The 20,021-nt window shown below is 36.2% G+C and overlaps 1 protein-coding gene across 9 annotated transcripts in view; it reads right to left on the bottom strand.

Annotated features, from left to right (window-relative positions):
• SWT1 (SWT1 RNA endoribonuclease homolog) overlaps window positions 1-20,021 on the bottom strand; it is a 102,717-nt gene that overhangs the window by 38,114 nt on the left and 44,582 nt on the right. For all 9 annotated transcript variants that reach the window (XR_006891430.1, XM_046680701.1, XM_046680698.1 and 6 more), the window contains 3 exons: window positions 17,946-18,094; window positions 16,901-17,088; window positions 10,261-10,392 (listed from right to left, as the gene is read on the bottom strand). Coding sequence is in view for 8 of the 9 variants with exons in the window: in XM_046680701.1 (XP_046536657.1) it covers window positions 10,261-10,392; window positions 16,901-17,088; window positions 17,946-18,094 (469 nt within the window). In the remaining variant the exon portion in view is untranslated. The remainder of the gene's footprint in view (window positions 1-10,260; window positions 10,393-16,900; window positions 17,089-17,945; window positions 18,095-20,021) is intronic.

Genomic DNA, 20,021 nt, shown 5'->3' with positions numbered 1-20,021 from the left:
AAGTGAGAACTGCCCAGAGGAGGCCAGTCAACCCCCAGAACCATCGGAGAAAATAAATAATTGATTGCTATTCTTTTAAGCCAATAAGTTTTGGGACGATTTGTTATGTAGCAACCGATATCCCAGAACATGAGGGTTGAGGTAAGGGAAATCAACCATCAACTAGATAAACTATAAAATACGCAATTTCTTTTGCAGATAATCTTTTCATTGATTCAGCACAAAGAATTGTTGAACTGTGTTTTTTTTTTCTTTTTGCTTAGTCATACATTCATTAGCTTTTTACTGAAGGTTCCTTCTATAAAGTCCTACCATTATGTTAGTTAACTAAGAAAGACTATTTTCCATGTCTCAGCATGTAGAGAAGTAAGAGCAGTACCTCTGTTGGCAGCAGGAAGCAATCACCCCAGAGCCCAGGAAAGACACAGACCTGGAGTTTAGAAATTCATAAGGAATAGCGTCCCTTCCCACAGGAGTCATTTTGTCACGGAAGTATCTAAGTTGAAGAATTGGTAATTAAATTTCTGAACATGGAATTCTATTTAAAACGACTTTCAATAGAAGGTTGAAAATGCACAGGTATGAAAAATATGTTGGCCCAGGTTATAATAAAATTATATCTCTGCAACTTCTCTGAAAATCTATGCATCCATGAAAAAAAATAATTCGTGATTAATGGTACTGAAAATAAGCTGCATTTTCTTTTTTGTTTTGTTTTGTTTGAGGACAGATGGTTGCTTGTTCATTAGGTCCTAAGCTTAAATACGTAATGGGAAAATAAGAACTACAGCTTAATTGAATGGAACACCCTGCACTGAAGAATGACTACTACTACACACGAAGTATTTTATAGCATCACAGCCAATTCTCTTAATTGTTTACAACTGTTTCCAAGCAATCTGGAGGAACTGATGACTTTTTCAAAATAATCATAGTGATCGTGTATTGTGTTCCTATGGTACAGAGGACACCAGGATAAAAAAGAAGTTTCAAAATGCATTATAAACCCTCTTCTTTTTCAGTCCTCCAGATATTCCCACTTTCTCCCCTTTGCTCTTTCAGTCCTTCCAACAGCACTGAAGTTAAGTATGTATGTTAAATTTTGTTTAAAATATCTAGAGTGGTTTCTGTTTTCCTAACTGAGCGATGACTGAAACACTTGTTACCAGGAGAAGAGTTATTTGGTATAATAGTGGAGAAACCATTATCATTTGCTTCCCTTGATTCTTGGATCTACACATTGTAAGAGAGAAACAGCACCCTAACTTCACAGGTTACAGGTGATATGGTAAATAAGTCTTTTACAGGTCACTCCAGTGTTTTACAAACCTAGTTCTTCAGATGAGTATATGATAAAGCCAGTGAATTCCACATAAACACATAGCTGCTCTTCTTTTGCTATAAAATTAGTTTCTTAGTTGTATGGGATATCAAGACAGTGGCCAAGACATTCCTTAAATCAACAGATGGAGTTGCTGGCAGAAGCACTGCAGTGAGGGAAAGCAATTTCATATCCAAAAGAAGTGCTATTCCAGTGAGGACAAATCACTGTCCCCTCCACGATGGAAGGGGTCCAAACCACGGCCACTAAGTAGCTTACTGGTCCCGTAGGGAACGGTGCCTTATTGAATGCTTAGCATTTGCCTATGCTACTGGCAGTTTGGACTCTCAGCAGTAGTATTTGCCAGAGCAGCCTTCATCAGGGGAAGTCCCGAGTTTGAGCTCATGTTATTCAGGCTGCCATTGTCCCTTTGTATATGATGAGCTCATTGACCAAACCCTGGGGTGGCTAGGGAAAGAGGCTGACTGACATCTGCAGGACAGCTGATCTTGTCTGTCTGATCACTCAGTGTCGCCCACGCAGTGGGTAGCCTCTGATGAGTACTCACATGGGACACCAATACCCTCATACTCTGGGCCCATTATAAGATGCCCACCCACACAGACTTCCCTCGCCAGACTTCCCTGTCACCGATCCTCCAATCTTGTTTTCTTTCCAAGTTTCTAAACAAACCAGTAGTCATTGTTATTAATCAAAGTGATCTGTCTCCCTCTCCATTTCTCCAACTACAGTGGAATTTTAGGTCTCTAGGGACTAGTACTAACTCAGAGCCAGTAACTAGTAACCCCTAAAAGGTCTGAGTATTTCACTTTTTCTAAAATAGAGTCACCCTAGTAAATGAATGCAAGTCCTTCTGAAGAAAGCTCACTGATACATTCTTTATAGTACCTCTTGCTCCAATAGTGTACAAAAGTGCTCACACTTTTTAATCTACATTATCAAAAGGGTTTAAATAGGGCTGGCCCCATGGCCAAGTGGTTAAGTTTGCGTGCTCCGCTGCGGCGGCCCAGGGTTTTACCGGTTCGGATCCTGGGCACAGACATGGCCCAGCTCATCAGGCCATGCTGAGGTGGCATCCCATATGCCACAACTAGAAGGACCCACACTAAAATATACAACTATGTACTGGGGGCTTCAGGGAGAAGGAAAAATAAAAAAATAAATAAAATTTTAAAAAAGAAGTGTTTAAATAAAATCCACATAAATTAATATCAAAAATATAATTTTGATGACTTATTTGTCTTAGCTCAACAATTAAGTTGGGGAAAATATAGCTACACTGTCAAAAAATGAACTAATTTAATGTTGGCAAAAGAAAGAGTAACTGGAAGATTTACAGCTTAGAGTTCCAGTTACATTCTTATTAAGGGTAAGTGTATGTTGATTCTAGAAGCTTTATTATCCCTTCTTAACAGGGATTGGCACATGAAAGTGTCAGATAATTGCAGGGGTTTCTGATATACAATAAACACTCATGGAGTGTCTTCTATATAGAAAACACTGTCCTCAGTTGGACTCAGCATTTTACGTTATTGGGAAACAGACTTCAGCACACTGATCACATCACTTCTCACTATGGGCAGACGGTTGGCCTACCAAGGTGTTAAAAGTTCTTTAGAGGCACAAGAGGACATCTCTCAAAATAGATGAGTATTTTTCAAAATACTAGAGTCTAGGGTACCCTTTAACTTTAAATCTTTTTAGAAGTACTCTGTAGGATGGAATTTGAACTGATCATCTGGCTTTATCTCATATATTTACTATAGACTTACTATTCAAGTTAAAATTATTATGATAGCCCTTATTTAGCACCTTTAATTGATTCCTCCAATTTAATTTATTTTACCGATGTTTAACCCCATTGGTTTAGTAATTTATGCCATCTGCTTCACTAAAAATGTAGTTTCTGGTGGTTTTAGCATTTCTTAACATAAGACTTAGTAGCAGAGAATTTTAATCAAATATCAGATCAATAAATCATTAGGGAGAAATAACCGACTACAAAGAAAAAGGCAAATTTTAAAAACATTGCTTTTAGATAAAAACAACTCCATAAACAAATTAAGATATTTATCTTCAAGAAGTAATCTTCATATTATATTTGATTGTTTAATTCTGGTGTGATCAAGGAGTTTAAGATGGGAAATACCTAACTCCGTCATCCAAAAGTGGATTTTATTCACTAAAACAAGGGAACACCAGCACCTAGAAATGCTTTTGGGGTGGTAGGAATAGCTGGCATCACCCCGCTGATATTTAGGATAAAAGTAAACATCCTTATTTCCTATTCTTAAATTACAAACTCTGAGAAATATGGATAAGAGCTTTAGATGTGTAAAATGAAATCTAGTTATTCTAAAAGTTAAGTCACGAGTGACCTATTATCTTCAGTAGCATTAAAGAGCCAGGTTAAACAAAATATCAGCTTGTGCTGGATAACTCAGTCAGGCTGTGTGAATGCCACATATTTTGTCAGTTAATTTAATATAAATTTTATTATGTATTATTTATAACATTTGATGTAAATGTTAGGTTAGAGCAGTGTTTAATCAAACTGCAATATAAATATCACAAAAAGCTTTTACTCATAAAATAACTGTCTATATTTTACGTAAGACATTCCATAGGTCACATCAGAAATCTCTGCTTATGTTCCTCGAGTCTCAATCACTCCCATTAGATTCCACCTTTCCTTCTACTAACACTAATTTAGATAGTTGATACAGAGAGACCAGGATTAAGTAATCAAGGATAACATGTGACCCTAAGAGCCATTTGGGCAAATTACTAGAGGCTATCATCTGTTCTAGACACAAATGCCTTTTTTATCTCCTCAATCTCTTTCTTCCAGTCTTTCTCCTTCCCCTTGATTTTCGTATTCTTTACCCTTTCTTACCTTGCACTCCTCTCTTCTGTATCTCTTCTAAAATCTCTACATTACCTATTTATCTAATGTCATAATGTAGTACTATTAGCAGCATTCAGTTCTAAAAGAAGTTGTTCTCCACCAGAAAGACTATAAAACTCTCACTCAATATGCTGTTTTTTTACCATCCGCTATGTGTACCTGTGATAGAGATATAGCTGTAGATATAGAAAAGGAAGACAAAGAAAGGTAAGGAAAGCTTCTGCCTATAGGTATTCAAAATCTTAGGGAGCTGATTACGAAATAAATTGTGAAAAAGTTACGTACAAAATGATGGCATGGAGGGTGAAGTAACTAAGTGTCCTTTCCTTTTTAAATAATAGGTTGTATTACTTTCTCTTACTCAACATAGCAACTGATACACTTGGTGACAGACAGGACAAGGGGTGTGTGAAAAGTCTGATGAAGAGGTGCGGTGGTATCTGGGGAGTTGTGGGGACCCTGGCGGGGGAGGGAAGGTGAAGTCTGATTATCGAAAGACAGAAAGGCCAAGCTTCAAAGAAAGTAGGTTAGACCTAAACGCGGATAAATCTCTCCACTCTAGATAAGGAAAATTTTTATCAATGGCTGAACATCTCACACACTGCAATGAGTGAGATGCTGAAAAGTCACTTTTTAAGGTCTTTATTTTCTACACACGTCTCTAATATAACCTTTTGTTTCAACAATTAGCTTAATCTATAAAACATCCTAAAGAGTGTTATCTCTGTGTCAACTGAAGGATGAGCTTTTCTAAATAACCTTTCTAAAACCTCAAGAGGTCTGCTACCAAAACATTCAGTATTAAGTTAATAAAGCAGCCTCTCGAGTGCAAACTCCACACTCTTCGAAGCAGCTACATCATTAATGGATCTGAAAAGCTGCTCTGATTGTGGGATTCCTTTTCCCAGGAATCATGTACAGTTACACCAGTATATGTTTTGTTCTTATGTCAAAATAGGGTAAGACAGTAATAGGAATTCACTTTTTAGACGATTAGTAAGAAAAAACATATGTAAATGACACACACACAAAAAACCCCAAACTTTATGATTGTAATCGTGTTTTAGAAAACCAGCTCTATAAAGTATTTCAAACCAAAGCCAGAGGAATCTAACAGAGGTTACTAAAGTTTTGAAGATTATTAAAGCATTTGAAGATGACAAAAATTAATCATCTTCCTTTCCCAAATCCAAGTGGAAGTCTCACTTTCCAAAATCATATTCCATGATGAGGCATGAGTGTCCATGCAGAATACGATCATGTCCAATGCACAAATTAGCACTCATTTATTCTATATTTAAATACAATCAAATCAAACACGACAGCTAGAAAAAAAAGGTTACCTAAACTTAAGAGACGCCCTTTCATATAAAAGCATCCCCTCCCCCACAAAACATGTCAAGCTATTTATAAGGAACTCCCTCTCCCCTCCATATGATTCAAAATATGAAACTGAGAAAACACTCATCATCTCAAAGACTTCATTTAAAGCAACCTGAGCTCGAAATCTAGAGTTCCTGATATTGACACTGAAATGCAGAGTTCTCACACGTTAAATTAAGTGACAAAATAAATATACGCACTTAGGCATGATCTAGTTATATTTTTGGATTCAAAACGCTACCTTTTTTTGTTTTTCTTTTAAAATAATTTAAACCTTATTTTATAAAAGTGAAACCCCTAAACATGACTACAACATGAATGCAGACTGCAATATCTCACCCTCACTCTCCGCTTTCCTCTGCTTCTTAACCAGGCAGCTCATCACCTACCTCACAGACCCAAAAACACACTTATAACACTTTCATTATTGTTTTGAATATTAGCTTTCAAGCGGAAGCTGCACACATTTATACATACTATGCCTCAGAGTTGGGGTACAGGACCTGTTTAGTTAACTTTGTGGAGATGCCAGTTTAAGCACAAAACGGACATAGACATTTAAGAACATTTTTTGATTAATGTACAAGTAGAACTTTTCTTATTTTCAGAGTTTGCCATACGAGTCTTCAACTAATTTTTCACTCCAAACGAAACCTTATAATCTTTATATACTAAACAAAAGGTTTTTGTGATCTTGAGAGCAACCTGATCAATCTAGACATAAGTTTACTAAAGCATAAAATGAGACTAGATAATAATGACCTAAAAAGAAATCTTAAAATACTTTTATCTACATAGGAAAGTACTGACTTTGGTTCTCTAATGTTTAGATAAGGAAACCATTCACAAAAGTGCTCAAATTAATACTGTATTATTAATTATAATTTCCTTTTATAGTCCACATAAAAGGAAAGATGAGAAAGAGAAAAAGCAATTTCTAAACCAACAGCAAATCAGTTCATTAAATTCCCTCTCTCACCAAAGAAGAAAGTGTGCAGAAAGACCAGGAATCAGCAATACTCCCACTTTTCAACTTTTGCACAATTAGGTATTCTGCTCCCAATTGTAACTCTATGGACAACTGCTCCACCCCATCTTGTTTACCACAATCATGTTTAGAGCCTTATTAAAACGGAAATACACATTTTTAAACATTTCAAATGTAAGTTTTAAAAAGAAAACAAAGACTAACACAGGTAACAGTTTAAAAAATATTCTCAGATACATCATCTCATTTATTCCTCTGAAGAAGGCATCAGGATTCTCATTTAATAAGGAAAGAACCTAGCTTAGAGAGGGTAGATGACATGCCCAAAGTCAGCCACAAAGGGATAAATCTGGAACCAGAAGCCCGAGCTCCTAGTTTAACAAATACATTTTCATTCACTTCTTTAATTGAAGCACCTGGTTAACAGGTCACCTTACTATTGATTCCTAATGTAAAACCACCTATGATAAATGAAAAGAAACAGAGTTGACATATTCACTGAGCATATACCTCAAAACCAAATGAAACTATTCCATTTTAACAAGCATCAAAAAAAATGCTAATGAATTTTCAGTCACTACAAAGTTGAGTGTATTTTTCAATGTTTAAAAATTTTAAAATACACCCATAGTTAGCCAAAAAAATTTTTTAACTGAACTTATTTGATATAACTACTTTTCTTAAAAGATTTTAAGACAGAATGTACACTTGACAAAATAATATAATTATTAACTTCTATTACATCTTTATTTAAATGCTTATTATCTGAAGAGTAAAAAAAGCCTTGCAGTTTTAGAAGTTTCCTGTTGATTAATGAATCCTGAAATGAGCGAACTTTTTATTCATAACGCCCCCTACTGGTAGCTCAAGAGGTTCTAACACACTGATTACAGGAGGTTGGACTAGTTTATTTAAGCCTAGTCCCCCAGGGCCTGCATACAAATCCCCTGGAAAGCTTGCTAGAAATACAACTTCCTTCTTCCACAAAGCATCTACAGATCTACAGATATTGTGATTTTAATAAGTCTGGGGTAAGATCTAGAACTCTGAGTTTTCACAGGTTCCCCAACAAATAAGTGGAGAATCATTGGTTTGGTTAGTTATACCAATAGCTGACTCTCAAAGCACAGCAACTTTGTGAAAAGCTCTGAGAAGGGATTATTATGCCTGCTTTATAGACGAAGTCTAAGACTCAAGACAATTTACCCCAGGTCACAAGCTAAAAAGTAGCAGAGCCACTGACATTTTCTTATTCTTGGAGGTATGCGTCCTTAGAGGAAAGAATAACAAAATTGCACCAGTCTTAAAATTCACATTTTTATTTCTTTAGATAAAGCTGATGTAAGCAGTACATGCTATCCTTTCTCAACTCTGGCTTCACATGAGAATCACCTGGGGAGCTTGTAAAAATGCTTATGCCCAGGTCCCGCTCTCAGAGATTCAGATTTAATAGGTTTAGGATCGGGCCGAGCCACTGTTCTTTTTTCTGAAGCTCCCAGATGATGAGAATTGGCCACCAGGGCTAAGCACTCAGGCCGGTGGTGCTCGGCCTTCGTGCACAGAGTCACCTGGAGGACACAGACCGCTGGGCCCCGCCACCAGCGTTTCTGATTCAGTAGGTCTGGGAGGGTTTGAGAATTTGCATTTTCAACAAATTCCAGGTAGTGATGATGATGCTGGTTCTGTGATCACACTTTGAGAACCACCAGTTAGGCATATTGGTTAGCAGTTCTCAAACTTGCCTAGACACATTAGAATCGCCTGGAGAAATTTTAAAACTCCTGATAGCCAGGCACACCCTTAGACCAATTACATCAGAACATCTGGGGTGGGCTAACACAGGCATCCATATGTTTAAAGCTCCTAAAATTAAAAAAGTTTCTCTACAGCAAAGGTTTATAAAACTCATTAATATGGGATACATGGTGATTTTCCAAGAGGGTAGTATAGTATACAGTATTTCCAAAGCCTTTTGGACCAGAAACATGCCTGTCAAGGCACACAATTAACAGCTCTGAATATGTGAAATACTAGCCTATAGGATAAAGTGGAAACTGCACCGAGTGGCCTAGAAGACATTCCCCGCCACCGTGGATCCAGCCTCATCTTTGCTCAAACCGTCCTCCCTCCACTACGTGTCCCTATTAAAATACTGATAACTCTCTATTGCAATTATGTTTCAACGTGACTGTTTGCACTCCTTCTATAAGCTCTTTGGAGGCAGAGGCTGCATCTTATTTATCTTTGATTCCCCAGAGCCTAGTATGATGCCAAGTGCAGCTGGGGCTCAATAAACATTTGTTGAGTAACTGAACACAGATTGATACCTCTACTTTCTGTAGAAAAGGTGGTATCAAGCTTGGCTTTTCTGCAACCTAAAACGTACAACAGCTCTCACATAGCTAAAATCAGAATTGAATAGTTTTCCCTCATAGAGCTACTCTTATTTAATACTGTTTTAAATAAAAAAGGGACTATTCACACTTAGAGATGATATTTAATTTGCCTTGGGATCTGCCAAATGTTCAGTTATTATTACCAGTGGCAAAAAGCGTTGGTAATGTTTTATTCTAAGAATCATTTAGGGGCCAGCCTCATGGCCTAGGGGTTAAGTTCAGCATACTCCACTTCAGTGGCCAGGGTTTGTAGGTTCAGATCCCAGGTGTGGACCTAGTCAGCCATGCTGTGGTGGTGACCCACATATAAAACAGAGGAGGACTGGCAACAGATGTTAGCTCATCATTAATCTTCCTCAGGGAAAAAAAGATCATTTAGCCAATTATGATCTAAAAAAAAGTACAAATGCTTTGTGCGTTTACAGTGAGATGAAGTTTCCACAAACCTTTAAAGAGAAAAGGGAAAACAAAAACTACTGTTTTTTTTTGAAAATCCAAGTTTTTCAAACTTGGACATACTAAAATCAAATCAGTTTTGATGTTGTTTTTCAATTTATAAAGAATAGTATTCTTCTGTTAGGAAGCTGCATATCTAAGTCAGGTCAAGCAGTTTTGGTATACATCAAAAAAACGTGCAAGATTAAGTTTAGTATTCTTCTTTAGTGCCACAAAAGGACACGTTTGACTTCATGCTATAAAGGTGCTATGGTCCATTCTATAGCTTTCTGGCACTATGTTTTCTATATGCTTCACAAATATTTAAAATAATCCTATTTGTATAAGTCTCAAAGCATGATAAGACTATGTTGCTTCTCAAACTTCTTCAGTTTGTAGCACTGCGAGACTGTGTTGGAAGAAATCTATCGTGCTAACAAACACTAACACATAATTGTTTTTAAAGCGCAGTGATAAGTGACATACATTCACTCAACAAATAATTACAGAGTGTCCACTACATGCTAGGCACTGTTTCAGGAGCCACAGTTACACAATAAAGAAAATAAAGTTCCTTGTGAAGCTTACAATCTGGTATATATCTTTCTTACAAAGGAAAAAAGTGGAAACATTCTTGTGGTACAAACTAGAAATAGAGATTCTTTGCAAAGGAGGGAGAAGAGTTAAATCTAAAAGCCGTTAGTGTCTAAAACTTGCTGGAAGACTTCCAGCAACTCTGAAAAAGCCGATAAGCCTACGAGAAAGAGAAAAGTAATAAGCTGAAACTTTAAAATGAATTAGTGTTTACCTCTGAATTCCTTCAAGAATATCCTTCACAGCTGCCATTAACTTTTGAAGATATACAAATGCTTCTTCAAATGATGCTATTTTTGAAGAAGTCAGAGCTGAATTTGAGTCTAATCTTTGAAATACATCCATGCTAAAATAGAGAAAAAGAAAAGATACTCATAGGTACACATGTATATTTATTGTAATTCAAGTATTTCTATTTCTAATGTATAACTCTTATAATGCTGACCTATTTAAATTAGAAATAAAAGATAGTGAATGTCCAGGCTACATTTCATGCAACAGATCTAAGTCAACAACTATACAGATCTAATCTAAAGTAATACTGTAAAAGCTGTGCAAATAATCTTTCATTCTAAGAGACCATAAGAGATGGAAGGGAAGTAATATTATCAATCTACATTCAGGTCAGTACATAAGTACTGACAGTACTCCAGTTTATACAAGGATAGAGGAAAAAAATTAGACATCAGATTGTTTGCTGAAAGTGGAAGTTATAAATGTTCATACACTTTACCCTGGTAATTCCAATTTCAGAAATCTACTACATATTAATAATAATTATCCACAATTGAGCAACAATTAATAACCACCTAAATGTTCAACAATATAAAGTGTTAAGTAAACAGTGAATTAGCCACTTTATGAAATACCAAACAACTATTAAAATGATGTATATGCCATCTATGAAACAGAAAAGTATAGGTATACAAAATTTACTTACATAACACAATAACCACCATATAAAAAATCAAAAAAAGAATCCCCCCAAAATTCATATTCACCCAGGATCTCAGAATGGGACTTTATTTTAATAGGATCTTTTCAGATATCATTAGTTAAGTTAAAATCGGGTCATACTGGATTAGGGTGGGCACTACCCTACATGAAGATGAAGGCAGACACTGGAGTGAGACATCTACGAAGATTACTGGCAACTACTAGAAGCTGGAAATGGTCACAGGACAGATTCTCCCTCAGAACCTCCTGAAAGAACCAACCCTACAGACACCTGGATTTCAGACTTTCTAGACTCCACAACTGGGAGTGAATAAGTTTCTTTTAAACCACCTAGTTTGCGGTAATTTCTTATGGCAGCCCTAGGAAACTAACATACATGCCTAAAACAAAGCTGGGTATACAGAATAACAGTAACAACGTTAACCATCGTTACCTTTAGGTAGTAGCATTCAAGAGAATTTTCTCTCCTACTTTACAGCACTTTCAAGGTAACTTTTTTTTTAATACAATTGTGGCAAACGACACATAAAATTCACCATTTTAAAGTAGAATTCAGTGGCATTTAGTACATTCACCATGTTGTGCAACCATCACCACTATCTAGTTACAGAATATTTTCATCACTCCAAAAGGAAATCCTGTATCCATAAACAGTCACCCACCATTCCTCCCTCCCCCTCAGTTCCTGGTAACACTCATCCATTTCCTGTCTCTACAGACTTGCCTACTATAGGTACTTCATATAAATGGAATCATACACTCTGTGACCTTCTGTGTCTGGCTTCTTTCATTTAGTACGTTTTCAACATTCATCCACGTTGTAGCATGTGTGGGTACTTCCTTTTCTTTTTATGGCTGAATAATATTCCACTTTATGGATAGGATATACCACATTTCATTTATCCATTCATCTGTTGATGTGCAGTGGATGTTTCCACTTTGGCTATGTAAATAGTGTTGCTATGAATATTCATCTATGAATTTTCGTTTGAACACTTGTGTTCAACTCTTTTGGGTATATCCTAAGAGTAGAATTGCTGGGTCATATGATGATTATATGTTTAACTTACTGAGGAACCAGGGAACTGTTTTCCAAAGTGGCTGCACAATTTTACATTTCTACAAGCAATGTGTCAAAGTTCCAATCTCTCCACATTCTCACCAACATTTGCTATTTTCCCTTTCTTTAATGGCCATCTTAGTGAATATGAAGTGGTATCTCATTGTGGTTTTGATTTTCATTTCCTTGATAACTAATGACATTGAGCACTTCTTTACGTGCTTGTTGGCCAGCTGTACATCTTTGCTGGAGAAATGTCTACTCAAGTCTCTTGCCCGCTTTTTAATCAGGTTGTCTTTGTGTTGTTGAGTTCTAAAAGTTCACTGTAGATTCTGGATACTAGACCCTGATTAGATATATGATTTACAAATATTTTCTCCCATTCTGTAGGCTGTCTTTTAACTTTGCTGCAGAAAAGGTTTTAATTTTGATGGAGTCCAATTTATCTATTCTATCTCTTGCTGAGCTGTGCAGATCAGTCTGCGGTGCTAGGCAGCCCTGCCCCTATTTTATCTTTTGTTGCTTGTTTTTGGTGTCATTGTCTATGAAATCATTGCCTAACCCATGGTGAAAAAGATTTATTCCTAAGTTTTCTTTTTTTTTCTTTTCTTTTTTTTTTTTTTGAGGAAGACTATCCCTGAGCTAACATCTGCTGCCAATCCTCCACTTTTTGCTGAGGAAGACTGGCCCTGAGCTAACATCCTGCCCATCTTCCTCTACTTTATATGTGGGACACCTACCACAGCATGGCTTGACAAGTGGTGCCATGTCCGCACCCGGGATCCGAACTGGCAAATCCCAGGCCACCGAAGCTGAATGTGCAAACTTAACCACTGCACCACTGGGCCGGCCCCTCTGTTTTCTTCTAAGAGTTTTATTGTTTCAGCTCTTTTATTTAGGTCCTTTATCCATTTGGAGTTAATTTTTGTATGTAGTATAAAGTTCAGGGTCCAACTTCATTCTTTTGCATGCAGCTATTGAGTTGTCCCAGCACCATCTATTAAAGAGACTATCTTTCTCTACTGAATGGTCTTGGCATCCTTGTCAAAATCAACTGCCCACAGAGTAGGGGTTTATTTCTGGACTTTCAATTCCATTCCATCGATTTAGGTATCTATGTTTATGCCAGTAGCACACTGTTTTGAATCCTCTATCTTTGAAGTAAGTTGTGAAATCAGGAAGTATGAGTTCTCCAACTCTCTTATTAAGTCTTCCAACCCACAAACACTGGATTTTTCCATTTATTTAGGTCTTCTTTAATTTCCTTCAGAAATGTTTTGTAGTTCTCAGTACATAAATCTTACACCTCCTTGGTTAAATTCATTCCTAAATATTTTATTCTTTTTGATGATAATGTAACTTGAATTGTTTTATTTTTCTCTCTCTCTTTTTTTTTTTGGTGAGGAAGATTGGCCCTGAGCTAACATCTGTGCCAATCTTCCTCCTTTTGCTTGAGGAAGACTGTCACTGAGCTAAGATCTGTGCTAATTTCCTTCTGTTTGTATGTGGGAAGCTGCCACAGCATGGCTTGATGAGCAGTGTGTAGGTCTGTGCCCAGGATCTGAACCCATGAATCCCAGGCAGCTGAAGCAGAGTGTGCAAACTTAACCACTACACTACTGGGCCGGCCCCTTTACTTCCTTTCCAGACTGTTCACTGCTAACATATAGAAATACAACTGGTTTTGTGCATTTATTTTTAAAATAAAAACCATAAACTTATTTTATTTAAAAAATATTTATCTCTAAAAAATTTTTATACATTTAAAGCCTAATCATATAAAATTTTAAAAATACAGAAATGTAGAAAGAAGAAAATATGTAATGTCCATAGTATACAAGCAGAGATAAGCATTATTAATATCCATGGGTGCTTCCTTTGTCTTTTTCCAGGTATATATGTGTTTAGTGTATGTGTGTGTGTGTGAAAGAGGGGAGGAGGCAGAGAGGCCGGGAGACAGAATTAACGAAATAGGAAAACAAACTCTTCCGGGAGAGCCATCAGTAAATCAAAACTCTACATACGAGACACTTATTCCAAAAAATTCCATTATAATTGTTATACAGACTTATATACTTGAGGTAAAAGAATCAGGGCACTAAAAGGCCCTCCACCAGGATTTATCCTAAATGGCAGAATGTGGGAGAAATGGGGAGGAGATGAGGACAAGAATAGCCACATCAGTCACAGGACAGACTGGCAGAAACAATCATCTACTGCATGTACTGTATTTCAAAACATTACAAATATTTAGCTTCAAGTGAGATTTAAAAGTTTACCATTACTTAATCTCTGAATAAGCATTTGGGTCAGCTGATTAGAGCCAAAGCAAGAGAAAACTCTTACCTAGCCGCTTTTGTTCTGAGTCAGCCATTTGCAATACGTAATCTAAATCCTTAGATAAAACTGTGGTACAACTTTAAATGCCATATTACTATCTAGCTAGGATGGAGAGGGTAAGTTAAACATTCTTCAGTAAAGAAGATAACATGAAGTAGAAAAAAACTTGAAAAATATATATGGTATCTAAAAACTGTCCGAAGTCCAAAACTCTTGGAATTTTAGAATATGTAGGGAACTTAAAAATCACCTACTTCTATTTTCTGATTTCAGACGAACAAACTGAGTTTCAGAAAGATTAGATGATTTTCCCAAAGTTATTGTCTTTATATCCCATAGGAACTGTGGTGTGCACATTTTGTAAGGAGCAAACTTTTTTGTTCATGTAATTTTTTATATAAAATAGAATAAAGAATATGCAAAAGTAGATCAAATTAATATGAATTTTTATACATTACATTTACTTTATTATAAAGTCAAAGATTAAGAATAATGAGATTGTTTTGAATGTAAACATTTCAAATCAGACATGGATTACAGTTGCAATCTAATGTCAGACATTCAATTCTAGATTATTAAATAAATTATTAAATTGGTTATAAGTTGTCAATTTATAAAAAATATCAGTCTATAGATAGTCAAAATCAATTTCTTTTTTATTTTGCCTTCACAGTATTAATGAAATTCTGAGCCATAGAAAATAGCAATGGCAAGAGGTAAGACATTATGTTTAATTAAAGTTCCCATTGCGAAAACAACATACATGTTTAAAAAAATGTCTCAGAAGCTTGAATGAGAAATAGCAGGAAAGATTTCTTTCCAACTTGAATCAATAGGATCTAACCCTTATCCAAATTCCTTATGAATAGAAAAGATACAAAAAAACCTGAGCTGGAGTGCCATAAGTTCTCAACTATCTACTGAAGCACGATAAGAACACAGGGCAGGAAGATGGCATTTACAGCTGTGCGTAACTGCTCCAGTAGTTTGATATGAGTAAATGCACCCAGGGCCTACCAGACCTTCAAATGAGTATCGCAACAGTAAAGACCCAAGCATGAATATGTGGAAAAGTTCTACATGACTCTGGTCCACAATCAGGCGTGAGAAACAATAAAGGAGGCTGATAAAGTAGACTGATAAAGCAATACAAGCATTTTTCACTTACTGAAATACTATAAGGTAAAGTCTATTATCCAGATATTACCCAAACTCTGTAAAATCGAACAGAAACGTATGTATATTATAGGTCAGCTCTAAGTTACATAAATTACTCAAATGTTTTCTAAATGAAAATATTAAAATATCTTAGATATGGTTTTAATCTATTTTATTTTAAATGAAAAGATTAAAATATCTTAGATATGGTTTTAATCTATTTTATTTTGAAAGTAATAATCTCGGCCTAGCATACATGGCAACTTCTGCTAACAAGAATATCTGATTAGCCAAAACATTAAAAATACATTAAGACTGAACAAAACAGACAAAACCTTTATCTTACATGAAAATACAAATTTTTAAATATTTCCTTAGCTCACATAGGTACAGTTTTTTCTTATACTAGTATGAGACTATAATTTGTTTGAAAAAAAGATTTTAATTGTAGCCAAGGACTAAAAATGGGCCACAAATCTAAAGTGTTGTATAACAGATGATTGATTGAGAATAGATGTTTAAGTGGAGTGCTAATATTACTTTGCTGCTCTTGTGAACATCTAGAACAGAGAGATAATCTTAATCCAAAACAAGTCACACTGCGCCCTTGAACCAAAATCATACTATAAAGTGTATAATATGATTGGCAAATTAATTATATAAAGATTATGGGCCTGGGGAAAACTATGGGAGGGAGTGTTGGCCTACTTTAAAATCAGCTGTTTTAAAATCATTTTTTAAGTTACACTAGCAGCAGCCCATTTAAAGAACTACTCACAAATGGTCACTACCTTTTCATTTTACCAAGACCAGAGTACTTCATTTGTGTGAAGGTAATAAAAGCATTTCTTCCTTTTAAATAAAAGTATTTATCTTCCTTTTTAAAAAATCTTACATGAATTTTCCCTAATCTGGACTGACCTTTTCTTAAATTATTTTAAATTTTATTAAGGCTTTGTATCCTGCTAATTTGTTTAGCCAATCTAGGTGACTATTCACTTGTTTTGACATAAAGGCAATTCTTCTCATCAAGATTTCACATGTGAATCACCCGGAGATTTTTTTAATGCATGATCTCAGCTTCACCTCAGTCCTACTGAATCAGAATTCCTAGGGACAGAGTCTAGGCATATATATTTTTAAAACTCTCCAGGTAATTCTGATTTGCACCCCTATTTAAGCATCACTGTCCCTAAGGTACCAATTTGACAAAAAGCCCTCAATAAGACAATCTAGTACATTAAACTCACAACCCAACTATTCACCGAACCAACTGTTCAATGAATAACAGTATTGAGGGAAAACCCAAAAACTCAAAAAATTCTTAGAAATTTGGTACCTGTTCTGATATATTGTAATCCAAACATTCTCTAGGATAGACCAGATTTCTTGATGCCTGTTGGGTTGGGGAAGAGGAGAACCTGGGAAAATGGTGATTTCCTGGTTATTAGACTTCATCAAAGAAGAATCTTCTTTCTTTTTACCCACTGTATTTTCTGAAGGATCTTGCTTAAGTTTTGCCTTGACCTGGGGAAATAAGAATTACATAATATGCAGCTAGTCCTTCACTAGTAAGTGAGAGAAACAGAACGTCAATTGTACTTACAAATGTTCTAGCTTTCCAGGAAGTGCTGACTATTCTTTGTCCTTGATTATGTACAGAATATTCCCAGAAAAGCCTCAGAGCTAGAAAAAATATTATCCTTTTCCATTTATATCAAATGATATTTCCAATCTACTAATTATAGTGACCTTTCTTAGCTAACATGTTAGTATCAATTTAAGAACACTGTTCGGACACTTCTACACATATGGCATTGAACTAGATAGAGGACACCTAGGGTACAATGATAAATAGGTGTAATCAAGCCTCAGCACCTTACAATCTAGTAAAAAGAATGAGACTGCAAAGGGTGTGAAAAAAAGAAAAATCAGGATAGAATGTAAACCTTACGCTATGGGCAATGGTGAAACACTGACGGTTTCTAATTCAGGAAGTGATACCCTCAGAACCGCACTCTAAGACACACTGGATCAAAACATGCCTCAAAATACTCTGGAAATTTTTTAAAACATGCAGACAACAGCAGGTAAAGGATATTTTCATTCTAACTTATTCTAACGTACTAAAGGCATTAAGCAAATACTAAGTGAATTGAATGGAGAGTAAACAGTTATTATTATAAGTTATAAAACACACATCCTCTTATGGAAGCCGTGTCACAGCAGTGCTGGGATTTTATATTATTTCATTTATGGATGGAAGAAAGCTGTGCAGTGTTGTTTGATTGCTCATTTTCCAGTGCTCCAGACCATGTCTGCTAAATACATTTTTAGAAGGTATGTGATTAGCTACTCTAAACAGCATGCCAAAGCTATCTTACCTCTGTAAATGTTTGGAGCAGTTTGCTTACTTGAGCAAAGGCCTGTGGAAGAACACCATCATAATGCGACCTTGTGCTGAAAGCATGTAACAAACTCTTAGAATCCTGAAGCAGGAATTTCACTGTTGTAAAATCCACTGCACTGTTAGCTGGAAACAGAAAATTAAGAAGGAAAAAACACGTAAGAATGAGTATACAACACAAAAACATCTTTGGAAAACCAATCTAATATTAATTGTGGAAGTTAAGAAGAGTACGCATTCACACCTACATGACACTCCTAACTGATCGCTCTGGTGTAAAAAGCAACAATTAAACAGGCTTTGTTGGAGATAAATTCTTGGAGTTGCTTCTCGTATTGTGTATTCAGATTCCAGGAGTTCCCTAAACACGGTCAACTTCACAGTAAAAGTTAAGTGAGAGAACATTATGCTCTTCAGAAAAGAGAGAGAATCACCAAATAAGTTAAACAACAGATTTTGAATTCTGAGGTTGTTTCATACACAAATTACTGTGGAGGCATTGGAAGAGTCACATTTCGGTGGCAGGCGTGTAAGTTCTATGTGGTACCTCTCAATCAACTCAGTTATCACGTTGAGATTTACCTTCAAATTCCATTACATGAAATGTAATACTAGGTTTATTGAAAATAATGTGTGCTCTCTCTCTGCACAACACAACTTCAGCAAAAAATAAACAATTTGGGTAAAAGTGAGCTGTGGGCAAAAGAAGCTGGCAGAATTTTTGTCCCCTTTAAATTAGTAAAGTGAGTTAATCTACAAATAATAATTAAATAGTATAACAATTTTCTCTCAAGAAACTAAAATTACTTACATTAAATTCTCAAACCAATTAGAGGTTAGTGGCAATAATTTCAAAGATTTAAAAAGTTAAGAACAATGAAGATAAGTAACTTTCTAATGTCACCAAAACTCAGAACAGAAAAAATTATTTCCATTACTAAGATAGAATGCTACATAGTTTTCAAAGGCATTTAGAATAACCATGCTGCAATGTGTTTGTTTTGTTTTCTTTTAATCTTCATCGTTTCAGAGACTCTGTTATATTCTGAAACATCAGCATAGTTTTTTTACTGGAACTGTGAGGTAAAGTAACAGAGTTCCTCTGTTTTTCTTTTTTTTCTTTTTGAGGAAGATCAGCCCTGAGCTAACATCTGCCAATCCTCTTTTTGCTGAGGAAGACTGGCCCTGAGCTAACATCCATGCCCATCCTTCTCTACGTTCTATGTGGGACGCCCACACCAGCATGGCTTGGCAAGCGGTGCCACGTCTGCACCCAGGATCCGAACCAGCGAACCCCGGGCCACCAAAGCAGAACGTGCACACTTAACTGCTGCACCACCAGGCTGGCCCCCAGAGTTCCTCTGTATCACTTACACAAGAAGCATTTGCTTACGAAATACTGAAAGATGAAATGAAAATAAAAAGATTTTAATAATTAATTATACAACATTCAGAAATTTTAATCTAATCTGATGGTTATAGCCAAGCTTCTGGCTTCTCCTTTATCAAACAAACACTATTATTTCCTTACAAAACACTCTTAGTTGGGGGCTGGCCCAGTGGCACAGCAGTTAAGTTCGCACATTCTGCTTCTTGGCGGCCAGGGGTTCGCCGGTTCAGATCCCGGGTGCGGACAGGGCACTGCTTGGAAAGCCATGCTGTGGCAGGTGTCCCACATATAAAGTAGAGGATGATGGGCACAGATGTTAGCTCAGGGACAGGCTTCCTCAGTAAAAAGAGGAGGACTGGCAGTAGTTAGCTCAGGGCTAATCTTCCTCAAAAAAACCCCACATTTTTAGTTATTTTTTAAATCAATGAGTTTAAATTCCTGTGGGAAAAGAGAGATGAGAGATGCCACACATAGGACAGCATGTAGACTAGATGAATCCAGTAAGTCTCCTGAGGAGGAGAAAGTGGACACAACTTCTTTTAAGGGTGCTTCTCCAAGGCAGTCAGTGTTCACTAGGGCTTACATTCTTGAATCAATCATTTGATTTCTGTCATACAAAAATCCTTTACTAAGATTTGGGCAAAAGGGAAATAACAAACATAA

Source organism: Equus quagga, chromosome 13 (assembly GCF_021613505.1).
Source record: "Equus quagga isolate Etosha38 chromosome 13, UCLA_HA_Equagga_1.0, whole genome shotgun sequence".
Lineage (NCBI taxonomy): Eukaryota > Metazoa > Chordata > Mammalia > Perissodactyla > Equidae > Equus > Equus quagga.
This window is presented reverse-complemented; position numbering and strand designations above follow the sequence as displayed.